Genomic DNA, 27,617 nt, shown 5'->3' with positions numbered 1-27,617 from the left:
TAAGAGAAGTGTGAGAAAAAGTTATTGGTTTGAAGCTCCTTGTAAGAACTATAAATAATGATGGGTGGAATTCAGATAGAGGAACTAAGTTACAATTAATATAAGGAAACTTAACCATGCACAGGCCTAATAAAATACTTCCTGTCAGACCAGATAACTGACCAACAGCATTCATAAACCACTGAAATCTAATATGTATACAGACACAGACTTGAATATCTATTCTACAGAGGTGGCCTGATATATTTAGTGTAGGAGCATCAACTTTTATATACAATGAATTTTCAGTTTTAGAAGCAATATCAACATAAAAATCTGGCCATACAGTAAACACAAATGAGTTTATTAAACGTGGACAAAAATGATAATACATTCAATGCATTATAATTCATCTGAGCACCTTTTCAGGAGCTAGTAATGCATGTTAGCCATGGATTGGTAAATGTGCATATTAATATAAACGCACTAATACCTGAAAAATAGCTTGAAATCATTTTAATAAACTTTTGATATACATTTGGTGGTGTGTAAAACTTTTGTCCATTGCTTTATGCCCAATAGGTATGGACGAGCATTGAAATAGGTTTGCTGTGAGATGTCAGGGGCTGAATATGATAAAATAATACCTTTGCCAACTAACAGGAGATGAGCTATACCAGGGCCCTAAAAATGCTTTTTGTTTTCATGTGTATAAATAAAAATGATTAGATTTGATAAGCAACAAACATACAAAACAATAAATAACAGACTCGATAGGAAGATGATAGATCAATACATATAATAAATGAATATACTGGTTATGATTCGCTGTTTGTAATTGCTTAGTTTTGTGCCGAAAATAAGGGAATGTTAGAACACTATGCTTGTTATTTAAGGTTAGGATTTGTCTTTTTTCTGGTGGTTGGATTTAAGTAATTAAATTATGTGAATGTGGCTTAAAAAATTAATTGATTTTGGAAAAACATTTATTAATGACTTAAAGTATCCAATCTGTGTGTTTGTGGCATTACCGTATGAAGTACTGGTTAATAAAAGTTCCTCGGCTGGACGTTATTAATGGGAAGCAAAACTAAGGTGATAAAAAAGTGAGACTGTCTTAATTAGCCCAGCCCTCAAATTTGTTCACCATTAGCACACTGATTCGTTGAACATTAGAGGCACAGCCTCTGAGTTATTAATTTTTCCTGTTAATTCGTTAGAGCGGAAGGGAAGATTAAACACTGTCGAGTGCTGCAGGAGAGCCAGTCGGTGGTCTTGGGTAACTCTGAATTTGACAGCTTGGTGGATCTGATCAGCTACTATGAGAAGCACCCCCTGTACCGAAAGATGAAGCTGCGTTACCCAATCAATGAGGAGACACTGGAGAAGATTGGTACAGCGGTGAGTTCTTCGCATTGACCAAGGACCTGGCCAACTTGGATCAGAATGCAAAAATGTGGGTAGATGCAGGACAAATCTGTTGGTACTAGTCAAATAACAATGTACTCATGAGGAAAGAGCATTGCTAGCCCACGTTTTGAAATTAGAGAACTTGACAAAGTTCTTGTAGTCAAAATGTTGAGTTATAGGTTTTTGAAGAGAGGTGTTACATTTAAAAAAGTCACAACAGGAAGTTGAATTTAACAATAATGTGAAGACTCCTTGAGAGCTGGGCAAGTCAAGAGGCAAGTTTTTTGATAGGATTGAATTAATTTGCCTAACTTTGCCAACTGTCACTTTTTTCCCTGTTTCCCCAATATTACAAAATCCACGATGCATGTTTTTTTTAATAAAGTGGTTGAAACCTAATTGCAGAAATTGTGTGCCTAACCAAACTAAAATTGTTAACTAGAGAATCACCTCTGTCCCACAAAACATTCTTTGAGAGCCTCCTCTCACTTTGGCAATTTTGTTTAAAGTATACATATTATGCAACATTGTGGAAGTTCAAATGGTGTGTTTACAAACAATTGCCTACTCCATTACCGTTGTCTTCACTATACTAGAAAAGTATCTGCGTCACTGTTGCGATTGACCAAAACCTTAAGCAACAGAGCCTGGCTGAGGCACAAGGCTTTGGAGCAGTGGAAAAAAAGATTATAGGAGGGAAAAGAATTAGGATCATAGTGTGAAATACCAAAGACCAGATGAATTAACATCATAGGCTCTGAAGGAACAGAAAGTGAGGAGTTTGAAAGGAGTGCAGAGACCTTTTGTAAGGATTTTAACACATTGCTGCACAAAGTATCGAAGTGTTTATACCATAGAGAAGGCAATAAGAGCTTAGCAATGCAAAGTTGAAGAAGAAATGGGGTAGCTACGTCTATCACCAGTGCAGAACGTTTGACCTACACTTGACATTTTGATCCTAGAACCACAGCCAGAAATACATTGTGGATCAATGTAACTTAAAATCTAGAGTTTCAGGCACAGAAGAGCTATATAATAATTCTAAAATATGTTTGTAGTCAATGGATCTGCCATGTTACTCTAGGTGTGTGGCACAGCTTCCTGATACTCGTCTGGATTTTGTGCGGCGCAGCAAAGAGCAATGTGTTTTGGGCTGCACAACACCCTGGTAGTTTGCAGCATTGCTTATAATAAGGAATGCAGTTTCCCCAATGCATTGAGGAAGTCTGATGTCGAACGCTATTCGTCCAACTTCTAGGCATTGTTCTTGAGAGCGTTTCTTGGTACTCTTATTTGGGGGTCAGGTTACCACTGCTGTTTTTGGAGAATAGTACCCTTTTTTTACAACACAACTTCCAGATATTATTGAGCACAGTGGCTTAGCAAACGTATCCTGGCCCCAAATGAGAATTGTGCCCTTCCATCACTTACTGGGTAGTAAAAAAAATATAATCATATTTTGGGTTACGTGCTGCTTATACTCTGTGTCCTGCCTAGCATTTTAATTGCTGCGCTAATGATAGCTAAGGCCCTCTTTAGGCAGTGTTTCGATAGCCAAGTATTGTTTGTTCACATTGAAAGTCATAGAGGTGCAGTTCACAGGATTGCTTTCAATATGTTGGCTGTACCATATTAAGATACAGTGTAGAGCTTTGATATTTGTGGGCAGTATAATGAGTGCATTAACCCTCTGTGCTGCTCCCTTTATGTTTTAGTGCTATTTCCTCTTGCTGCTTTGTGCCAGCCTTATGCATTACAGTAGTACGTAGCTAAGACCAAGCTGTGGAGCTGCTTTTCTTGTCCTCACAAGAGTTGTTTGTAAAAGTTTAATTTTCTTTCTTGGTTCTGTAGGAGCCGGACTATGGAGCCCTCTATGAAGGAAGGAATCCTGGTTTCTACGTGGAAGCGAACCCCATGCCCACCTTTAAGGTAGAATCCATCTTACATTAATGTATAAAGTCCTGGATGCTTCTTCATACCTATACCCATCACTGTTGGTGATTCACATAGTGGCTGTGATGTAGCAGATCTCCATGTTACTGAGTTTGCGGTTTAACAAACAACCTTTCTTCTGCAGTGTTCCGTAAAAGCCCTGTTTGATTACAAGGCCCAGCGGGAAGACGAACTGACATTCACCAAGAATGCCATCATCCAGAATGTTGAGAAGCAGGAAGGAGGCTGGTAAGTTGTTTGCTTGGTGCAAACATATTGCCTGTTGTCCTTTTTAAGAGTATTGTGAGGTGAGACCCCGTAGAGTTCTGAAGGTCGAAAGCAAGGGAGCAATGAAAGTAGAGATTGGGTTTGTCATGAGAATGGAGGTACAGTATGTGAGAATGAGTTAAGATCAGGTGGGGAGAGAAGGACATAGGAAGTTGGGCATGGGAGAAGCACTGTGGCAGAAGGGCATGACATATTATACAGCTTTTCTGTCTAATGGAAGACGTTAAGGAAACCGGTCTCTGGGGCTGCGCGGTTATGTTATGGATAAAGCTCTGCTGTATATTAGTGAGTACAGTCATTGTCCCAAAGAAGTATCATCCTTGATGGGGACCAGTGGCAGAATAAATCTTCGGGCTCAGGTCCACACCATACAAAAACTTCGAGCGCCCCGCCTCCGGTCCCGGCACCGAAGGACAAAGAAAAGCCTTCCTGCTCAAGCCAACCACCCGGTACCGAAAAGCCATCTTCGGCACCGAAAGCTCAGTCGTCCGAGTTTCCGCGCTCTCCTTCACCGGCACCGGAAAAACATTCGGCACCGATATTGACAAAAGATCCCTCTGCACTGAAGCAGCCAGATAAAGCATCGGCACCGAAGCAGCCGGATAAGACACCGGCACCAAAGCAGCCGGCTAAAACATCGGCCCCAAAGCACACAGACAAGGCGAAAACATTGACGGACACAACTTCTATGAATAATTCTCATAAACAAATGCCTCCGGAGCCGAAACAACCCGCACTGAAGGCCTCGGAACCAGGGAAAGCTTCTGTACCGGACACTGTCCCTAAACAGTCAAGGACAGTTTCCAAGGAGAAATCTTCGGTGCCAAAGAAACCTATTGATCCCGAAGAGCTTTTCTCTTACCCGATCCAAAACAGACTACTATCTTAATTCACTCAAAGACTGGTCATATAGTCACCAAGCTACCTACAAAGAGGAAACCAAAACATTTGCCACATGCTCCAGTTCCTCCAAAGAAATTACACATGGCTACTAATACTTCACCACCACCTTCACCTCCTCCACCGGTTAACCCTAATTTACTCATTTCTCCAGCACATTCTCTACAACCAGAGGATAGTGACGATTCACATGGGGATGGGCAAGAAAATGAAGATGTAGTACCATTAGACACTGAGGATCCTGATGATCCACCATAGGATCCAGACCCATGGCATAACTATAACACTGATCCAGAACTAACTAATGATCTGGATTTCTGCCCCTCAAAACCATCTCCGCCAGATGACAATGTGGGTTTTGCCCAGCTAATCAATTGGGCTGCCATATACCATAAGGTCAAACTACATTCAGATCCTGTAGAAGAGGATTTTCTGCTGGAGACTTTTGACCAATCACAAAAGCTTTTACGGAAGAACTTAAAAAAATTATTCCACCAAGAGCTCCACCGTCTCCGGTGTGGAAACTACAGTTCCTCACTTGGAAAGTAGCCTTTTTAGTCGCTATCACATCTCTCAGAAGAGTGAGTGAACTCCAGGCATTAACCACACAAGAACAATTTTTACAAATCCATCATAACAAAGTGGTTCTTAGAACAAACCCAAAATATTTACCCAAAGTAGGATCTGCCTTCCATCCGAACCAGTCTGTTGAACTACCAGTATTCTTCCCTCAACCAGACTCAGTGGCAGAAAGAGCTCTACACACCTTAGATGGTAAAAGAGTGATACTTTACTACATTGAAAGAACAAAATCCTTTAGGAAAACCAAACAACTTTTCGTGGCTTTCTCCCCACCTCATAAGGGCAATCCTATATCCAAAACAGGAATTGCAAGGTGGATTGTAAAATGCATACAAATATGCTACCTTAAAGCCAAACGAACATTAACCATTCCCCCTAGAGCTCATTCTAGACGCAAATTAGGGGCTTCTATGGCATTCTTAGGGAACATTCCCCTAGATGACATATGTAAGCAGGCAACTTGGGCCACAACACACACCTTCACAAAACACTATTGTGTAGATGTGAAAACAACAAGCTAGTGTGGGCCAGGCTGTATTAAAAACACAATTTCAAACTACTGCAACAGATACAGGTAGCCACCGCTAAGGAGGAAATTACTGTATAGTCTATGCAAAAGTGTACAATATGCCTTGAACAGAAAATGCAACTTACCAGTATGCATCTGTTCTTGGCATGTAGAGCTGCAGAGTTGTACACGACCACCCGCCTCCCCGGATACCTCTGTCTGTTCCAGTATTATCTTATTTAGATACATCACGCATGGACATCTTTCTACTTCTTACTACTCCATCTAACCCTAAGTGGCAAAAACAAACTAACGATGAAGCCGATGCCCATGCGCATTGTCCCCCGAAGGAGAGTCACTGGTCTCGTGACTACAACACTTCTTCGAAGACAAAAACAAGATGCAGACATCCGAGCCCAACACCAGATGGCGATCTATGTAAAAGTGTACAACTCTGCAGCTCTACATGCCAAGAACAGATGCATACTGGTAAGTAGCATTTTCCATAGTGTACACGTGGTGCGTTATGCTCCTCCTTATAAAGGAGAAGCATTACTAATCGGAGCTCATCCAAAACAACCTGCCACTCCTCCCCTCCAAAAAAAAAAGTAAGACCACTCTTGACTGCAGTACTTTTCCTTGCACTGGATGACAGGCAATCACTGATCTCATCCTCTAGAAGGTGAAATAGTCCGAAGAGATTTATGAATTATCAGGCTTCCTAATCAGTTCTTTTGTTATGGAAGAGTACCCGTGAAAAGAATTCAAGTGTTACATATAGCTAAGAGTATCATGTTAAACATTTATAGTGGGTTCCTGAAAAATGTAGGCACAGTAGAGCAATGTCTTAGTGTGAGAAAGTGCCTCTTTTGACATGGTTAGCTGCCACCTTTTGCCTGGTATTTGATATGGTTTTGATTGTACTTCACAGAGTACCTGCCAACCAGGCCCCCTGTGCCAGTGCTTCTTCCCCAAAACCATTCCATAGTTGGCCCTTCAGGTCACCTCTAAGTCCCCAGTACATTTTACCTGGGTACCTATGGCAGTGGGACTGAAGAGGGTCCCCTAGGGACCCCTCACCTAGGCCCTGCAGACTGCCACTGCAGCATGCAGGGCCTAGGGCAGGCAGTCGACATGTTCCCCTGTGTGCATGCACCCCTAATTCCAGCACGGCCTGGACTTCATAGGTCATGCTGTGCTGGAACTTCCTTTGACATTCCCATTATGGTGCCTATTTTATAAGCACCACCTTGGAAACGGCAAAGGAAACACCCTCCAATTACTAAAAAAGTCATTATACAGCAGGCTTCAAAGTCTTTGAGTATGTCTACCGAGAGTACACACAGCATGGTGAATATAGCTCTTGCCAATCCTGGGTGAGGATTCAACTTGTGGGTGTCAAGATGGCACCTGCTGTGTCCGTCTGCCCTGGCAAATGGCCCATTGCAAAAGGATTTAGTCCTGCCTATTCAGTACATGACTAGCCAAAGTTTAAGGCCTTAGGTGCCAGATCACATGGTTGAGCTGTTTGGGATCTGGATGGCCGCTTTGGCAAAGCTCTTGATGAGAAGTCCAGTCTGATTCGTAGCTTTTCATAGCAAGTGATGGCTATCCCCAGGTGTACTGAGCACAGGGCTGCCTGGTCCAAGTTGGAGCCACCAGGATGAGGGTCATGGACAGTTGCTTCATCTTCCTAATAACATACGGAATTAGTTGGATACTCAATGACTCTGAACTCTCATTAGCGCCCAGCCTCCTGTGGTCTAAAAGTTTCCTCTTGGGTTGTTGCGTGGAGGCTTGTGCTAATTTCAGTGTGAATTTGGCTTTTGTACATGTTTCTACCTCTGCCTCTGTTCCTGCAGGTCCTAAAGAAAGTCGAGCTGATGTGGACACTAAATGGGCTCAAGAGAGTCTGGTACTCTGAAATTCTGACTCTTACCATCAAAGCAAACACAAGGAGATGATGGATGGAGCGCTCATATTTTCAGACACTCACCCCCCAGTCACTAATAGATCTGGGTTGAATCCATCATCGTTCATCAGCCATATGCAAATCAGTCTTGACCCTGTTTCTCATGGGAACAGTCCTCCCCGAACTGCCAAGCAAGATCTTCCCTGGGCTGTAAACAAGCATCTTGGGATGGTGTTGGAGTAATCCAGTGGCAAAGTGAGCAAAGGACAGATGTCTGGACATATCCTGCCAACATATGGCGAACAAAGCAAACCCAAGGAGATAATGGACAGAGTGCTGAAACTTTTCAAACACTCACCCCCAGTCACTAATAGATCTGGGTTGAATCCAACATCGTTCTTCAGCTCACTTCGCCACCCCAGGCAGGACCCAGCTATATGCATTTCAGTCTTTACCTTGTTTCTCAAAGGAACAGTCCAGCCCGAACTGCCAAGCCAGGTCTTCCCTGGACAGGAAACAAGCATACGGGGACCGGTTTCAAAGTAACACCCCTTATCAACTAGGCTAGGTTTAATCCATTGGCAAAGTGAGCAAGGGGCCCACGTCTGGGCATACGTTGCCAACTTAGGGCACACAAAGCAAACACAAGGAGATGGTGGACGGAGCACTAAAACCTTTTCAGAAACTCTCAGCATGGGCACTAAACTCAGCCCTAAACTCCAATTATCTCTTCAGTAGGATCTTCAGTAGGCTCTCTGCCCCATTAGCAGGCAGAATGTTACACCCAGACCTCCACAATCTAATCCTTCATGCTTGGAGATTTAGTAGAATCAACAGAGATGTTTCATTCTCTCTGAGCAAGTGGTGAATGTAATTCTGGCTGCCAACTGTCTTACTGAGTTGATTTATTCAGACTGTTGGGCCAGATTTGTCACCTGGTGCAAAAAAAAGAAAACCAGGCTAGCCTTCTATAGGCGAGATTGTCTGATGCCCTTTCATTCATAATATATTAAGGCTTTGCTGTGACAACTGTTAAATGTTTCTTTTTGAGCTAATTGACCTTAATTAGTTTGCCTCATCAACTTACCCCTTGTGACATATTTTTTTAAATGGCCATCACATATGCTTCCCCTGCTTCCTTCTTTATGCCACAGTGGGACTTAAATGTATTCTTATATTTCTTATGTGTGCGCTGTTCATAGTTGTAGTATGATTCTTGACCGTGAAAACTGTGTTTCTCATTGCAGTTACATCTTAATGTCATATAAATGAGGTGTCAGTTCAGCCTCTTTATACTATTTTATTCTCCAACAAGCTGATATTTAGGACCTGTGTATCATTCGCTCTGAAAGTGCTGTCAAGTTTCCATGTGGAGTAGTCTACCAGGCTCTCTTCATGCTTTTGCCGGCCACATCCATTGTAGGAGGAGGAGAGGCTACACCAGTTAGGCCCACAGTATACCCTTATCTTACTTTGTTAGGGCTAATAAGCACTGTCTAGATAATCAGTTGTATGTTGGGATTGCCAGTGTACAGATAGAAAAGACAGTCCAGAAATTGGCCTTATCCTGATGGATTGCTTGTGCATCAAGCTGTGCTATCCCTTGGTCGGAAAAACCCTTCTGATGGCCTTTGAGTTCATTTCATGATGATGAAAGCTGTGGCTACAGTTTTAGACATTTGTTAAGCAGCCACATTGGATGGTTGTCCATACTTTCACCAGGCTGTGCTGCATTGAAGACCCGGTCTGCAGAAAGGGCCCTTTTGCCTCCTCTTTACTACAGGACTTCCTGAAGTTTTAATTCCACTCCACAGACCCACCTCCTTGGAGGAAGCATTGCTCTGGTATTTATTATACAAGAGGATTCTGCTGTTAGAAGTTTCCATCAGAAAAATGTGTTACTTGCCTTCAGTAACGCTCATTCCAGTGCAAATTCTATCTAAACATATATTATTCACCACCGGCCTACCTCCCCGTTTTTTGGTTTTGACTTTCCAGAATTAATAGTCACAAGTTAGAGTTACATACTGCCAGTTAAATTGAAATCTATCAGCTATGCTCAACATCTGAGAGTGCTGAATAGAATAATGAAAAAGCGAATAGCGCATAGGGATAGCGCCTTTATATGTTTTTTTGTGGTCCTGTGTGGAGGCAGGAAAGAGTTACAACAGAGGCCAGTGGCAGTCACCTGCAGGCATACAGTACCTATTGTAAGAGCTTCTGGATTCAGTCTGGCACCTGTGGAGATTCACAGGTGAGGAATCTGCTGTTTTATTATCCATCAGAAAAAGCATTACCGAAGGAAAGTAACTCATCCTTCATTGCTGCTTCTTCCACTCTGTTTTCTACTACTTTTGGTTGGGTCAGGTCAGAGCTTTCAAGGTTCCTATATCCACTCTAAGGGAATGAATCTTTGGCAGTATAAAGCTTTTTAGCAATATTCCTAATCCAAGTGTCTGCTATATTCAGGAACATTGCGACACAATGGTCACTCGCTATGCGACAAACCATGGTGAACACAAACAATAGAAGCACAGTGGATCATAGTAGACTTATTTATCTGTAATTAATTAACTGGAAGGACAGTTAACCCAGTGATGAACTGAACGCATTGGAGAAAAGGCCAGCCAAAATCTCAGCAATTATTGATGAGAAAAATGCATAGACAAACGTTAGTCATCAATATAGTGCTCAAAAAGTGATCAACCGGTGCAAGAATTGACAAAGTGAAATGTGTATATATATTTTAAAAACAGTGGACTTCGGGACTCGCAGGCTATATAAAGATAAGTAGTCCCCAGTAGAGATAATGTGCTCCAAATAGGATGATTAAAGACTCCGATTGTATCAAAGTTGATGGCATTTCAACCTTATTGTGAATAGAAAGGTCATCAGTCTCAGTTTCTGCTGTGCGTTGACGGCTTTCACTCCACACCTTAACTACTAAATTTCATGCCTGGCTGACGTTAAAGAACTCCTCACTTCTTACTGTAATGGCGATTTAATCATACTGTCCCTGATATAATTTTGTATCATCTGTAGCAATATTTGTTTTTGATACCAAGCTTTATACATAATGGTGATTATACCTTCACCTACCAGACCATAGTATCCTTCAAATTGTTTTCAATGGACATATGCAGGAGGGCCATTATCTTTATTCTACTAACCTGTTAGTACATTGGCAAAAGTATGTAATAAGTGGAATGGTGCACCAGAAGATCTGGTAGTCCACAATAACCACGTTTGTATTTCAAAACAGGTCCCAGAAAAGAAGTGCAATAATATTTTCTTGTACCTCTGTGTGAAGTGCGGTCACCTTAGTCTGCTGTTGGTGTCTATTAGTTATTTATGCTTTAAGTCATTAGCAAATGTACCAGCAATTACTCTTTCTTTGTTTCTTGGCTGTTTGCCGCGAGCCTTGAGTGACTTATAGAATCCCTTGAATTATTACTGGGCACTAATTTATTGCATTTAGCTACTCCCTGAGACCCTTCAGCTCTCACGGTTAGTGCCCTCATGATGCCCTTCTACTTCACAATAAGCTTTTAACGCCATATAGAGTGGTATTGAAGACAGCTCTGGTTCATCTAAGAGCACCAGGTTTTACCAACAAGGAGCGCATCAGGGCAATGACATGAACACGTGATTTATTAAAAGTGGGATGGAGAACTTTCACCCTGAATGGTAGAGATGCATGCTACATTCGTTCTAGAATAATTAAACATAGGTAGAAATTGTAAATGCTGCTGTATGTATTAGAAGGAGACCTATTATTCGGTATTCTGCACAAAATGCTCATGCATGAGAAACAATCTCATTTGTGTTCTTAGGAAAGAAACTTAATCCACTGATGTGGTTAGGAGAAATAATCTTTTTTGAGAGCCTAGGCACACGTTGGTCACTTGCTTGTGGAAATACAAGTGCATATTTGAACAGGGCATATCCTTAATGTAAATGAGAAACCTGGAAAGAGACCTTCACCGTAGGGGTAAACAAAGCTACCATTGCCTAGAAGCCTCAGGTTTATGGCAATGGTAAATGTTCAGCTGCACTTAAATACTATCCGCATCAAAGGAACTCGCCTTTCAATTATGCTGTTTCTCTTTTAGCTCTGCCATACAGCGTAGCTTTTGGAGTGACTGTTTCAGCTGTTTCACACCTTTTCTGTATTGGCCCTGTAGAGCCACTTTTAAAAGGACCGAGCCAACAGAAGTTTCACATCTCATCTCCAAGTCATTGCCCAACATGACAATTCTTAGACCCTGAGAACCTCCAGTAGTCCCATTTCTCCTCTTGCACAGCTGTTTGTAGTCATTATACCCAGAATTGCGCCACTAGTTGTTCTACTCCCGCCCCCTCTTGATAACTTCATTGTGCAGCCAGTTTTTGACAAAAAACACATGCAGTACATGTTCATGTCTTCAGTAACTGGCAAAGGTGAGACCTTCCCATCACTGACACTTCCATGTTTAAAGAAGGTTACCTGTGCCTCTAGACAACAGCACCTACCACTGCATTATGGTTTTGGTTTTGGGGAGATGGCACCACCAATAACTCTGTTCATTTATCATGTGAGCCAATGAACGGTTAACGGTCTCATTCACAATTTTCTTCCCATCACCTTTTGGTGGACCAGTTATCTGTACTTCCTATCTCCTTGTACTTGTCGTGCCTAATCCTGCTCATCAGCAGTCATGTTAATTTGCAAGAACAGACACAGCATTCCACAACGCTGGTTTCATTTGGTTTGAGAGTTTTTGAGTGGCAAATATGTTTGCATTCAGAGTTCAAATGCTAAAAGTAGGATATTGATTTAAAAAATACTTATTCCATAGTTGGTCTGATGAGCTCCGTCTATGCAGTTTTCCATAGGCTAACAATACTTATAATTAGTTTGCATGACTTATATAATTGGTTTTGACTCATTTATTGTTACATCATTGCCTTCCTTTGCCTCTGATTTTTATTTGTAATTTCCAAGCTTTCATTGGGCCCATCTCAAGCATCAGATACACCATAGTTATGCCCAAGAGGAGCCCAGTGAACTCTTTAAAATTTCACGCCTTATGTAAATGTATATGTTGTAGACTTGTAAAGCGCACAGCTGCCCCAGCAACGGGGCGTCCCGGCGCTGTAGACCGCTGGGGAACCCGTCCTGGCTATCCCTGTGAGATGGTCCCTTTCTGGGTATCTCCAAGGTGAAACCAGGCATCCCCGGCGTCTGTGGGGGGCCGTTGTAGAGATGAGGCAAGCTTAATGCCCAGAGTTGCCGAGTGTGTTCCTGGTTAGAGTAGGTACTGAGGCGAGAATTATCGAGTCCGTTTTGACCCTGGTCCACGACCCTGCCGCGTCGGGAATTGAACCCTGGTCTCTGGCCAATTCTCTGCTTACGGATCTGCCACCTCTAACCAGTGAGCCACACCTCTCCACATGATAAGCCATTTTTTCCTCTGATCTGCACCTCTCCTTGAGAAAGATACGTTTTTATACGAGATAGTACAAACACCTATGCATTGAAGATCAGTGCTGACTCAGAGCATTATCTCACATGACACATTGGGCAGAATTGTTTGCCCTACACTTAACAGTTACCAATATTGATCTAGTCAGTTATAGTGAACCTCATTTTTCACTGAAGTTGATCTGACGCTGTGAAATTAGCAATACGTATTATGATTATTATTTTATTGGTTAAGTGCATCAGCAATAGGTATGCACATTCAGATTGGAGGTAGTTTAGCATTGGATATCCTACAGTGTCAAATAGTACTTGTGTCATAAAAGTGGAAGAACTTAGCAATGTGTTGACCCACAATTTCAGGGGATCTCCATTGATGGTCATAAGTGTTTGAATAGTTCCACTCACGTGCAGGAATCCCGGAGCACTTCATAGAATATCTTAAGTGTAGACATTTGCCTTTCTTTAGGAAGGACTGTAGAAACACTTAAGAAAGAACATAATGCATAGCCTCATACTAGGCTACATTGGACAAATACTTCAGATTGTACTTCACTAATCTTGAAATACATTTTTTATAACACAGCTTAAATCTTTTTCACAAACCGTTTTTTGTAAAGGTAGAAGATGAAGGATAGCAGGACAGTGCAGCATAAATGCCATAATGTGAGTTTTAAACTGTGTGTGCGCCTTTAAGGATTTGGAGACCACCAGTATCCCATCATGCCTAGCAGGTGGCCCCAGTTCTTTTTTCCGGCACATGGTGACAGGATCCTGAAACTCTGAGCTCAGCCTTTTAGGCTTATTTGTCTTCAAAATTCACCTCTGGTATTTTGTTTTCTTTGATTAACTCAACATCTTTAATCATCCTCTCCCTGTTTTCAGCCTTTTCTGACAGACTTTTGAGGCATTTTGTCAAAATTATGCCTTCTGTGTTAGATAAGTGCCATGCCTATGGGAAGAAGAAGGCCACACCAGACCTTCACAACATCAAGTTTTCACATTGCACCCTGGAGGAGAGAGAGAGAATGTATCTTCATGGCACAGAAGAATAATGCAGGTAGCAAGTCCAGTCTCATGGTGAGACATCAGAGCGAGGAGAGGGTCAGTCCTCTACCAGGGTTCTTAGTTCTTCCTCTGAGGGACGTGGAAGGTCCAAGAAGAGGGTGACATCCAGAACACTGCAAGGTTCTTGGTCCCTTGACGTCGAAACCAGGTATGGCACCGACTTGCTCGCCGTCTAGGAAAAGACTCAGATCGAAGTCGACATGCTCTGCAAGATCGAAGATGAGGTGTTTCATCGACGCCGAGGAGCAGTTCGACATTGAGGTGTCGGAAGAGATCACCGTCAAGAATGTCGACTCGTCGATGGCAGTCCATGTCGAGGGCACAAGAAAAGAGGATAAAACGCATGTAAATATATTGGTCCCCTGATTACTAGAGGACCTACTCTCCCTCTTCCACTATAGTACTGTCAGATTATCCATCCCTTCTCCTCTGCCTCCGCCACCAATGCCTCCTCCACCTGTGGCACCTACTCGTCCAGCACCAATGCCTCCGTCTTTAGCACCCCAAGGCTTAGATTGTGATCCAGAACGCACCATCGGTCATATCATCACAGGCGTCATTCAAGGCATTTGTCCTTCTCTAGGCACTCTTGCCATCGCAGCCATAGATCACTGTCCAGCACACGTACATCATGCAGATGTCAATCAAGACACACAACAACCTCATCTACATCATATGGATGATATTCGCTGGCAATGTTTGATTCTCCACCACCTCGCATCTCTCCAGTGGATGATATCACCACATTCCAGGAGTTTCTGGTGAAAGGTGCTGCAAAACTTAAGATTCGGATGTCGGTCCCCCCACCTACCACATCTGTTATATTTGAGACTATACCAGTGGTCAGCTTCAAGACCTCTGCTTCCATTAGTTTCCGGTCTTTTGGAACCAGCAATGGAACGATTTCTGACACCAGTCTGAACAAAAACTGCTCCTTTGAGGCCACAGACAAAATATAGACCTGCTGAGGAAGATCCTCTTTTTCTCAGATTGGATTCACCTCCTAACTCTTGATCATTCTGGTGGGCAAGAAACTGCTTCTTCAGGACCTCCTGAAAAGGAATGCAAAAAATTGGACTCTGGGGGTCGCAAAGTTTGTAACACGGCCGCAACTACCATGAAAGTGGCCAGTGCTACTGCCCTCCTGGGTAGATATGATAGAGCGCTCTGGAACTGTATCCAGCAATTTGCAGAAAACCTTCCCAGGGACCAAAGGGAAGACTTTCCTGGAGATCGTTAATGAAGGCCTCTTGGTGTTCACCCAAGTCATAAGTGCCGCAGCAGACTCCTCCCTATAAGCGGCACATGAATATTGTCATGGTATTGCCATTGCCATTAGGTGACATTCCTGGATCCACCTCATGTTTCCAAAACCCGAATCACAGCAAAGAATTTTAAATCTTCCTTTTTCGGGGTCTACCCTCTTCGGCAGTCACACTGACAATGAGATGGCTCGCATGAAGTCTGAAATGGAGATTCTTAAGGCTGTTGGCCTAGAAAGACTGAAAGAGCAAAGGCGTTCCTTCAGGCCTTACCAACACCGGTTTTACCCTCTGAGGGTTCAACCCCTCATTGGTTTCAGGGTTGCCAGCAGCCACAGCAACAGTGGCCATATCAGCAGCAGCGACAATCTAAAGGACGCTCTTACCAACAACCCGCCCAAGTGGGTAAACTCACAACTGCTGCCAAACCTTGAATCTTCCCTTCCCCCTCTTCTATTACCCACTCCAGTAGGGGAAACTTCACACCCTTTCTTGCAGAGTTGGCAGAAAATCACGAAAGATGCTTGAGTTCTGAATATTGTTTAAAATGGCTTTTCTCTCAGATTTACCAGTCCTTCTCTGACCAAATTACCAAAATCATCTAGCCATCACCTGCACATGCTTCTGGATGAAGTCAACATCTTGCTTCCGAAGTGCACAGGCGAGGTAGCCCCCCACAAACAAAGGGGTACAGGCACCTGCTCCAGATCATTTTTGGTGAAGAAAAAAGAAATGGACGAATTCAGCCCTATCCTCATCTTAGAAGTATCCAACAAATTGATTCAACAAGAAAAGTTTTGTATGCTGGTATTTACATCCGATCTATCCCCAACTACACCAGGGGGATTGTCTCTGATCCATAAACCTCCAAGACACGTATTTACATGTGCCCATCGCCAAGAAATATCGCAAGTTTCTGAGGATTGTAGTGGGGCACAACCACTATCAATTCCAGGTCCTTCCATTCTGCCTCAAGTCGGTTTCCCTAATCTTCTCGAAGTTCATGCCAGAAGTTGCTGCTCACCTCTGGAGGTACCAACTCTGTCTATCCCTATGTAGATGATTGGTTCATTAAGGCGTCAACTTCACAGTAAGCCCAGTGGCATTTCAAGTGGACATGCAAGGTCCTTAAATGGTTGGGTCTTCACATCAACCACAAGTCAATCTCCAGCCTGGTTCAGACTCTGCAATACTTAGGAGCCACCATCGACACAATGCAGGCAAAAGTGTGTCCTTTGGATGAGAGACTTTAATTGATCCTTTGGTAATGTCACTCGCTAATGAAAGCCTCTCATCTCACGGTGAGGTCAGTGTCATCCCTCCTCAGCCTCCTGTATCTTCCTTGCTCTGAATGCACTCATCAACAAGTGTCCTCTGCAGGAATGTGTCGAGGAGCGATGAGACGAGGTAATAGGCAAGATAAGATCATTCTCCCCCATCATGTGAAGCAATCTCTGACTTGGTGGTGCTCTTCATTGAATCTTGTTCACAGGATGCCTTTCCATCAACAGACTGCCTCTCAAACCATAGTACAGATGCATCTTTACTGGGATCAGGAGCCCATATATGATGATATATCACATTAATCTCCTCAAGCTAAGGCAGTCCACCCTGCGCTGAAGAGTTTCACCCGTACCATCCCTACTTGTTCAGACAAACAGTGCGACCACCATGTATTACCTCGACAAGCAGAGAGGGGCACTCTCCAGACCTTTTCCCCACAAAGCCCAAGCAATTTGGAAATGGCTTGTATTCAGGAACCTACGGACCATGGCAACTCACCTCCCAGGTGTGCAAAATGTGCAGGCTGACTCCCTCAGCAGGGTTCTGCAAGAAAATGACGAATAGGTCTTTCACGAAGACATCGTGCAAGACATCTTCCGGCTGAGGAGCATTTGGCACATCGACTTGTTCACTACCACAGAAAACAAAAAATGCCAAGCCTTGACCTTGAGGTAATTCCAACCAGACACTCTTGGGAATGCCTAAGGATCGACTGGTCAGGCGGCAAATGTCTTTATGCCTTTCCATAAATCCCTTTGACCTGGCAGTTCTCCTCAAGCTGTCCCACTCGAGAGCCACTCCTCATAGCCCCTGAGTGGCCACGTCAGTGGTGGTTCATGGACCTCCTTTACCGGTCACAGCGACCACATCTCAAGCTGCCATGCCGACCAGACCTTCTAACGAAGTTCAGTGGCCAAATGGTTCACCCCAATCTCTCCTCTTGGAATATGGCAGCATGGCTCCTGAGCTAGTGCAGTATGTGCACTTGGACTTGCCACAGGATTGCATAGATATCCTCAAGGAGGCTAAACAGCCTTCAACCAGTTCTGCATATGCCTTCAAGTGGAAGAGATTTTGCATTCCAAGTTCCTACAAGAACACAGATCCTACTGCTTGCCAGGAAGATGTCATTCTTCTCTATCTTTTCATTTTGTAAAAATCTGGCTTGCAATTCTCTTCCATACAAGTCCACTTTGCTGCATTCACTGCCTCCAGAACATGTCCTACAAAAACCTCTTTTTTCAAAATCCCTGTGATCAAGGACTTTCTTGAAGAGCTATAGAAGGTTTTCCTTCCTACTAGGTGTCCTTCCTCTCCCTGTGATCTTAATATAGTCCTTTTACGTCTCATGCAGGCACCTTTTGAACCTATTCATAAGGCGACCTTACAGTTTCTCTCCTGGAAAGCAGCTTACCTCGTAGCAATCGCATCAGCTCATAGGATTATCGAAATTCAGGTGTTATTTTCTCACATGTCCCACACTGTCTTCCACTCTAACAAGGTAGTAATGAGTACTTACCCTAAATTCCTCCCCAAGGTAGTTTTGAATTTCATGTCAATCAGACAATTTCATTACCAACTTTATTTCAGCACCCTTCAACTCTGGCTGAAGGAACTCTCCTTTCCCTGGATGTGAGGTGGTTCTTGAAGTTTTATCTAGATATGACTCGTGACATACATAGAGTGAACCAATTGTTTATCAGTTATGATCCAGGCCTTTCCATGTTTAGCTACTTCCAAACATTCCATCTCCAAATGAATCGTGTCTTGCATTCTCTTATGCCATCAAAAAAACAAGACCTTGTCAGCTAGAGCTAAGGCCCCTTGTACTAGAGGTACAGCAGTTACTGCAGCTATGATCAGAAATGTCCCTATAGCAGAGATCTTTAAAGCGGCTATATGGACATTTGTTCACACATTCACCAAATATTACTGTTTGGATTCAACTGTCGCTCAGGTAGGACAAGCTTTCCTCAGAAATGTATTTGCTTAATTCAAGCCTATTGTCATTCCACTGTTGTTTACCACCGCACTTGGTGGGGAAAGGCTTGATATTCTGTTCAAACGCTTATGTCTATCAATGGAGATCCTTTATGAGAGGAGGAATATTTTCTTACTTGAAACTCCTGTTCTCTTATAGGGGAATCTCCATTGAAGTCATAAGTGACCCACCCGCTTTCCCAGTGAATCTCCACTGAAGTCATAAGTGACCCACCCGCTTCCCCAGTGAATATAACGGAGGATATTATTAGGATTACCTATCACTAATGCATTCCTTCAAAAAGAACTGAGGCAATTGCTGCTTGCTAAGCATGATGGGATACTGAGGGTCTCTGAGTCCCTAAATGCGCAGCCACTGTTTAAAACTCACATAATGGCAGCCTTTGGGGCTACATTGTCCTACTATCCTTCATCTTCTACCTTTACAAAAAAGGGTTTGTGAAAGAGATTTTTAGCAGTTTTATAAAATTTTCACTCCAAAATGATATGTATTTAACTCATTTGCAAGTAAAATCTGAAGTATTTCTCCAATGTAGCCTGTTGTCTAGGCTGCGCATTATGTTCTTTCTTAAGTGTTTCTGCAGGCCTTCATGAAGAAAGGCAAACATCAACACTTAAGAAGCTATTCTATGAAGTGCTCCGGGATTGACGCAAATGGGCTAAACTACTCAAACACTTAGGACTTTAATTTAGATTCTCCTACGAGAGAACTGGAGTTACAGGTAAGAAACTATTCCTTTTCTTATAATTAAAAGAAAACATTGCTTTTGTCCGTTAAAACTCTGGTTGAGTATTGCAGTTAGTATCCCAGCACTATGCACACATTTTGTTATCGTTTTAGGTGGCGTGGAGACTATGGCGGAAAGAAGCAGATGTGGTTCCCTTCAAATTATGTGGAGGATATCTTCAGTCCTGTTGAATTAGAACCAGACCGACAGGTGAGGTCATAATATTAAGACTTTGGGAATTGAGGGCAATTTGATGTACTTCTTGCACTCATTAAATATGAATCCTAACTAAAGTGCTTCTGGCTAAGATTACCTCCTGGCACTTACTGCCAGGCACCACTGGGCGTGAAATGACCAGCTTGCCTTGTATTCAATAACTTGCCAGTCTGTTTAGCATGCCTGAAGAGCAGTTGGTCATTGCTTGTTGAAATCTCATTGTAAGCCCAATCAAAGTAATGCGTCATCCTTTAGTAAAGCCTCAAATTGTGTCTTGTAATCAACAGATAAAGCAGCATTCCAAATGTATCTGTTGTAGAAAGTTCAGATTATTTTCATGCACTATCTCATGGCCGCTGGAAAACTGAGTGAGTCGAGGTTCTAAGGTAAAGCCAGGAAATCGCCTCAGGCCAGGAGGACCATGTGTTCTCTTTTCCTAAATATCAGCTTTTATTTGCAGAGTATACTGCTGGTTCTAAAAATCGTATTTGGCATTTTTCCGACCAGTTTCTTGGGGTCTAGTTGAACTGTGCCCAGTGTGGCACTGTTTGTTGCTGGTGAAATATGATGTTTTGTTCTGCTTTGTCTCGCAGAGAGTCTGGCATGCATTGCTGTTAAAAATGAAGGTGAGAGTCACCTTGGCAATTAGGAAGTTCCAATTCTTAACCTCTTCAGTGCCCATGACGAGATAGTCTCGTCTTGGAGCACGGTTGCGCTGTGCCCATGACGAGACTATCTCGTCATGAACCCCGCCCGCTAATGTAACGCCTGGCACAGGGCGGGGAAAGGGCGTGGCACTGAAGGGGTTAAAGGGAACCCATTCCTTTTTAGGAAGCCCCCCTTATTTGGGTCTTATTCAAGTCAAAGGACATTACCTTAATTGCTTCCTGTTTTACTCAAGAATGGCCTTAGGGTGTGACTGGACTGCTACACTCGTCCACACCTCAGTTGGGCTGCTCATTAATTTCCACTTGTCTCATCCACTATGACATTTGCTATCAAACTCTGTGGTTAATGCTAATGTTCCTTCCTACATTAATCTCCAACAGCTCCTGGAAGAGAACAGCCCTCTGGGAGATCTGTTAGGGGGTGTCCTTGATGTGCCATCTTGCCAAATTGGTGAGTGTTTTTACAGCTGATTTACATTTTTGTGAAATTGAAGGAGAAATGTGGAGTTTAGGTTGAATAAGAAAACTGATATCTAGTCTTTCCCCCCAAACGCATCAGTAAAGACGTTTTATTTTATGGTTTCTGATGTATAGAAGATGTAGTGAGAAACTGGATGTGCATGTTTGTCATACTGTAAATATAACTTGATAATATAAAATCTGTTGCTAGAGTGGGGCAGGATCAGAGGACAGAACCAAATAAAGTTGAATTGTGTAAAAAGATACAATGCAAATGCATCAGTAAGTAGGATTAGCAAGATAGAATGCTATGCTATAGTGCCAAAGTGAAAGAATTGAATTCGATATCAAGGTTGAATCAAATTATTAGGTGATACAGAATTGAATGTTGATAGCATATAATAGTGTACCCTGATAGTCGACTGTCATGACTGATATATGCCTCGGTATCTGTACCTGAAAAGAGTCAAACTATCATAATGGACAGAATCAAATGCTTCACAGGGATAAATTGAAGTCTAATGGCATTTGGAGTCCGTTGCATTAATAGTAAAATTACAGCATGAAGTATTGATAGTGTGGTGAAAAGGGGTTGAGTCAGATAGCTGCATAAGATGGAACTTAATGATATGGTATGGAATTGAAACCTAGATATATATGGAATCGGATGCTGGAAATCACTGGATTTATAGAGCCAAAGGGAACAAATTAAATTAGCAAGGCAAATGGGATTAAATGGCAGAACAGCACATAATCAAATGGACATTATAAAAACCAACGTGAGAGGTCTGCAAAAGAACAATAAAGCAACCAGCAATTGAATGGCATTATGGGTTGTAGTTGAATATTAGAATAGGACCAAATAGGCATTATTGCATAGAATAAAATAGTGATGTGGCATCTATTTATTGTGCAAAATGGCTTTGAACTAAAGGGTGAAGAAGTATCGTCCACAATACCGTAGACTCAAATAGCTGACTAGTGCAAGTGGTGAATGTTGGAATGTAAGAGAATGGTGGGGTGTAGATGGAAACACCGATTGATCTCAGAGGAGTATCTTTTCTGTTTGCGATCTGGGCAAATGGATTTATTACACACTACTTGCAGTTAGTGCAAAATGAGATTGCCTGCAACTTATCAGGGTGTACATAAAGTGTGTGACTGTCGGTACAAATGTTCTGCATACTTCTGGCATCTATTTTTTGACTCTGATATTGCAGCTTGTTTTGGTTCAAAGAACTCTGAGCCACAAGACTTCCCATAAATATAATGTGCGAGGGCTTTTCACTTCAAAAGTACTTTATTTGGTTACCATAACCATCAAAGCATACAGTAAAAACATCAGAAATGGCATATTAAAGTCACGCTTACAAAAATATAAAACAATCTTAAAAATTTGATGTTTACTGCATATTTGTCTCATGAAACTTCTCAGGGAACAGCCACAGGATATTTCACAAATTCCATATTATACATACTCTGCATATCACATGTGTAAATCAACCATAGGATCTATGAATACCTATAGTTTTCTGTCATTCTTTAAAACAATGTAATACAAAGTGAATACTCAAATCTCTAAAAAGATTAAGAATAAAAAATACAAGATCTGATTTGTATGTTTTATTAACAATGTAACAGTGTTATCAACAAATATTATTTATTAAGTACAAAGTGTCAGGAGTTCAGCAGAAACCAAACAGTACGCAGTGCTAGGATATCTTGGTTAATGTTAAAGATAGCTACACAATTAAGCTTACTGTACCAAAGACTTTTAACATGCTTATATCAAACATTTAACCAAGGACGACTGGCAGCGTAAACTATTGGACCTAAAAATTCTCTAAACGGATAGATAACAGTTTAACTTAGATCAGATTAGTGCGTTTGATTAGCGATGTAACAGTACACAGCCAAAAAGTGCAAAATGTGTATAGTGCAAAGCATCTGCGATTCTATTAAAACCTAATCATACACAATACTAAAATATCTTGGTTCTCATTAAAAGCAGCTACTCAATTTAAGCCAACTAAATCAGAGGCTTGACACACTTGTAACTTCTATTTAGTATAAAACAACTATTAGCAAATGCAATTAGACCAGGGGATTCCGGTTTCAAAAATGTTATGGGCAACTAAATAACAAATAGCCCCCGGTAGTTAACCCATATAGCAGTGCAAAATCAGAAATTGCAGGGTTTATAAGGTGCAAAGTGTCTGTAGTTCTACAAAAGCCTAGCCAAATACAGCACGCTAGTATGGCTAGCACTTTTAACACTGTCTTGTTGGTGTGGCCGGGTCAAAAAATTCACCATACATTTAGCAAAAAGCGGCTAACTGCAAATACAATCCGACTTGAAGTATTATTTTTTAAGATTCTCTGAGCAGCTAGATAGGCAGTTGCCCCCAGGTTTAAGCACACTAGGTGTATCTATTTGCGGCGGAAGCAGCGGTACTGTGGGCAGAAGAATAAAATATACTCCTCTGTCTCGGGGACCAAACTACAGGCTGGGTACAGGTCTGAAGTCTGATCTTTTTTCCATTTGCTACAGGATGCATTCAAGGGTAGACTGTCAAATTGAAACCACACAAATAGACTTTTGGCTAGGGGTGGTGTGATTGTATCCCGAAACTATTCAAAGTACAGGTGTGAGAAAGTGCCCTCTTTTTTGCATGTGGACTGAGTTTGCCCTGGTCTCCTGCTAATCATGTACCCAGGGCCTATGTTCCTTCCCTACAACTGCATTGAAGCCTAAACCCAATTGGTATCTCTGGCCACGTCAGCCCCTGGTAAATGGTATCACAGGTAGCCAGGGCACTGTGACCACAGAAGGCCTCTAAGGGCTGCAGCACATATTGAGCCACTCTTAGAGGTCCTGTACCCTAACACTCACACCCTGCCTTTGCAGGCTGCGTGTCTTGGTGCAGAACAAAGTGAAGAGTCGACTTGGCACACATCCCTGTGTGCCATGCCCACAAACCACTGCCCTGGCATTCATCAGTCACCCCTCTAGCTGGGTGCCCTATGCCAGTGTTGAGGGTGCAGGTGCATGAGCCCTGTACCCCTACAGTGCCCAAGTCCATTCCTGGGCACTGTAAGTGCAGTGCTGCCATTAAGAATATATGGTGCTGGGAGTTTGTTCTTACGAACTCCACAACACCATAATGGATACACAGAAGACTGGGAACTTTGGTATCAAACTGCTTAGTACATTAAACCCACACTGATGCCAGTGTGGGATTTAATGTAAAATGCACAACAGAGGGCATCTTAGAGATGCCCCCTGAAACTCGACCAACTTCTAGTGACCTGACTGAGTGGCTGCTTAGGCTGCCACAAACAGACATATTTCTGGACCCCTGAGTCTAGAGCCTGCTGCTCTCGGGGGGCCTGAAACAATGCACATCGAGGGACAAGGTGCCAAGCCTCCTCCCCCAGGATTGGCAGGGTTCACGAAGGGGAAGCTTCAAAGGCATGCTGCCTTTGTGAGCCTCCCCAAACCATTTGCTGCTTTCAGCATCTGGTCCCCATTGGTTCTACCCCCACTTTGGGCGGGAGAACCGTCGGGAAAAACAATTGAGGGAAAGACGTGCCCACCTCTGCCAACTCCACCTCTCAGGTGGGGAAGGCGAGTTGAAGCACAACTCTGAGTCTCCGCCATCTTTAAGATGGGGGACCTAGCCAACCAGGAACAGGCTCCTGCCCCCCTCCCACTGTAGGGTGGCACGATAGGGGGTGTTCCCAACCCAGGGAAGGGACCCAATGGTCACTGCCCTTACCTACCTGTAACGCCCCTAAATCTAGTATTTAGGGGGCATCCTGAACCTTGCATCCTCAGATCCAGACAAGAAAGAAGGCAAAAAGAAGAAGGACCGAACAGCCGTGCAGCCAGCTAATAAGAGGAAGACGCTCACTGACTTGGCCCCAGACCTACCGGCCTCTCTCCCCTCGAACCTGCTCCTGCAAAATCCCCGTGTGTCCTGCAGCCAGCAACCTCAAAAACCCCGGAAGACCTGCCTGCCTGCCTGCCTTCACTTCCAAAGACTGCTTCTCCCATGCCCAAACCAACGGTGCCTAACCAACCCTTAACTTCCCAACTTACCTCTCGAAGTGGTGGTCGCACCTAGAAGTCCTTCGTCTCCCTGCCTGCAGTGCTTTTGCAAACCGGAGGTTCTCCATTGAAAACAGGGCACCCGACCTCAAAATAGCACCTTGCACCTGGCCGCCCTGGTGCCGCTGAGGGTGCACCTTGGGTGCTAATTTGGTTCCCTATTTGCCCCGACCTAAACTCTAGGAGCTTTGCTCCCACAGCTGTGTGGCCTGCTTGCCAGCAGCCACCAACCGGAGGCCCCCTATCCTCCGTAGGATAACATTGGGCCTCAACACTCTGCACCCGGCCGCTCTAGTGCCGCTGAGGGTGAAACATAAGTACATCGCTGACCCTGGGGGACCCCTGAGTCTATCCCCAGAACCTTAACTCCCACAGACAATTACTTACCTGTGAACCGATAACCTGTTTTTCCTCCCTAGGATAACATGGACAATTTTCTTCCAAAAGGTTTTAGTGTGGAGCTTTGAAATCTAAAAATATTCTTTAAAAATCGCACAAATAACCAAAACGTATTTACTCATCTGTTTACAGAAAATGTCCCAGTGCTGAATCCAGGCATCCAGCACTGAGTTGGAAAAGTAACTAGAAAAGTAACTTACCTGCAATTTACTGAAAAAGCCTATTCATTCCAATGTACTGTATTTGCCAAGTGCTGCAACCTACTGCATTCCTTGTAAATAAACAAAGTACAATTTCTATTACATTTTCAAACTTTTCTATAACCAGTAACTTATTACTGAAAAGTATTTAATGCTTACCTGTGCCAGGCTTGCTTTGTTCTAAAAATAAAACAGTATATATTTTTATACAAATACAATTGGCCTGGAGTTCAGTTATTGAGTGTGTGAATTCATTTGCTGACTGAGTGTGTACATCTAATGCTTTACACAGTCCTCTGATACTGCCTTACTGCTCAACCACTCTATCACAAATAGAGAGTAAGGGTCTATCTAACTTTAACCTCTGCCTACCTCTGGGGTAACTTGAACTCTATACACACTATACCTCATTTTGGTGTAGTATATAGAGCCAGTTTCCTAGAACAGGTTTGGCTTAAACTCAATAAACTACTTAGTTAAGTGCCCATATGTCCTCCTCACAACTTGTTGTTCGCAAGCATAGGCCCAATAAACGGATTTTAGAATAACAGCCTCTACCTTGCGAATATTTCCAGTATCTTCCCATAGTTTAATTAAACCTAGCTTCCTACACAAACAAGAAACAAACTTAAACTTCAACCAGGGCACCTTCGTAGTACTACTTATTTTCATCTGGTCCCCTAGAGAATCCCTATCCTCTGCTAGCTCTAGTGTTGACCAGATGCATATCCAGTACATTAAAAGCTATAAATGTGCTACATCTGAAATTCATTTTGTACCTAAATCGGAAAAAAGACTGATACGGTGAGTGCTGACCAAAACAGAGATAAGTGATATTATAAAATTATTCTCAACTGCTCCCAGCTTCTGGGTGTCGGCCCAGTCCCAGACTTCAGCTCCAAACAATGCTGCATTTGAACCTTAGCACAATATACCTTAACAGCAGGTGATATTGAGCGAGAATGGGCCCTCTTGTGTAATCAAAGGATGGCTTTAGTTCTATGTAATATTACCAGAGTGCTTTTATTATGTTGAGATTCCCATTTAAACTTGTCCGATAGTTTAACTCACAAGTAATCAAAACTAGGGATTCATTTCCAGGGGCATTTGTAGGAAAGTGCCCCTTTTTGACATGCTCACCCCCACCTTTTGCCTGGTATTTGATTTGATTTTGACTGGAAGTGCACTGGGTTCCTGCTATTCAGGTCCCCAGTTCCAGATCCCTTTCCCAAAACTGCACAGTTGTTTCTCCAATTGGCAACACCTTTATCACTCCCAGTAAGTCCCTAGTAAATGATACCCCTGGTACCTAGGGCAAGGAGGCTAAAGAGGGTCCTTAAGGGCTGCAGCATCAATTGTGCCACCCTAAAGGACCCCTCACCAAAATTATACAGACTGCCACTGCAGTCTATGCGTCTTGGTACAGACAAAAGTGGAAACGCGACATGGCATACAGCCTGTGTTCCATGCCTACAGACACTGCATGCAGTATAGGCAAGTCACCTCTACAGCAGGCCTTACAGAGCTAAGGCAGGATGCACTATACTACATATGAGGCCATAACTGCATGAGCAGATATACCCCAGTGCTGGTCAGTTCCATTACTGCCAGTACAAATGGCCCGGGAAACCATTTTAAAAGCATGGGCTGGACACTGGTGAAAACAAGTTCCCCAGTTACATGATGGCTTCACTGAAAATAGGGATGTTTGCTATCAAATATCTCATATGAATAAACCCACACTGATTCCAGTATTGTATTTATTAATACATGCACCCAGAGGGCACCTTAGAGATGCCCACTGAAAACCTACCGGCAACTGGTCTGCTGACTGACTGGTTTTGGCCAGCCTGCCATCAGGGACAAGTTTCTGACTCCCCAAGGGCGAGGGCCTTGCCTTTGCTTTCAGGAGGTAAGACACAAAGCCTGATTGAACAGAGGGTGTTTACACCCCCTCCCACATAATAACATGCAGATTAGCATTTCAAGGCAGGGGAGCTTCAAAGAGGGCAGGAAAATTAGCTAGTTAGATAGGGGTGTCCACCTTGAGGCTAGTACCACCCCTAAGGTGGGCTACCTGAAGTGGAGACTGTAGGAAGCTGGCTCTGCATATACTATACCAAAGCAGGGATGTGGCATTCCTATAGCCCGACGCCCGGGACATATTGTTTGGGGTCAAGGGCAACAAGTTTTCATGTGGTTTGTCCTTAGGACAAGTAGGGCCAACCCTTTGGCTGCCAGTTTACAGT

The 27,617-nt window shown here is 43.0% G+C and overlaps 1 protein-coding gene across 4 annotated transcripts in view; it reads left to right on the top strand.

The window, feature by feature from the left end:
* The window catches only part of PLCG1 (phospholipase C gamma 1), a 398,460-nt gene that overhangs the window by 317,557 nt on the left and 53,286 nt on the right, over positions 1-27,617 (top strand). For all 4 annotated transcript variants that reach the window (XM_085619110.1, XM_085619111.1, XM_085619109.1 and 1 more), the window contains exons 19-23: positions 1,200-1,380; positions 3,241-3,318; positions 3,467-3,570; positions 19,429-19,525; positions 20,581-20,650. In XM_085619110.1, the coding sequence (XP_085475236.1) occupies positions 1,200-1,380; positions 3,241-3,318; positions 3,467-3,570; positions 19,429-19,525; positions 20,581-20,650 (530 nt within the window). The remainder of the gene's footprint in view (positions 1-1,199; positions 1,381-3,240; positions 3,319-3,466; positions 3,571-19,428; positions 19,526-20,580; positions 20,651-27,617) is intronic.

The sequence above is a fragment of the Triturus cristatus genome, chromosome 7 (genome assembly GCF_964204655.1).
Source record: "Triturus cristatus chromosome 7, aTriCri1.1, whole genome shotgun sequence".
In the NCBI taxonomy this organism is placed as follows: Eukaryota; Metazoa; Chordata; class Amphibia; order Caudata; family Salamandridae; genus Triturus; species Triturus cristatus.
The sequence above is the reverse complement of the archived record's forward strand: the minus strand, read 5'-3'. Positions and strand labels throughout refer to the sequence as shown.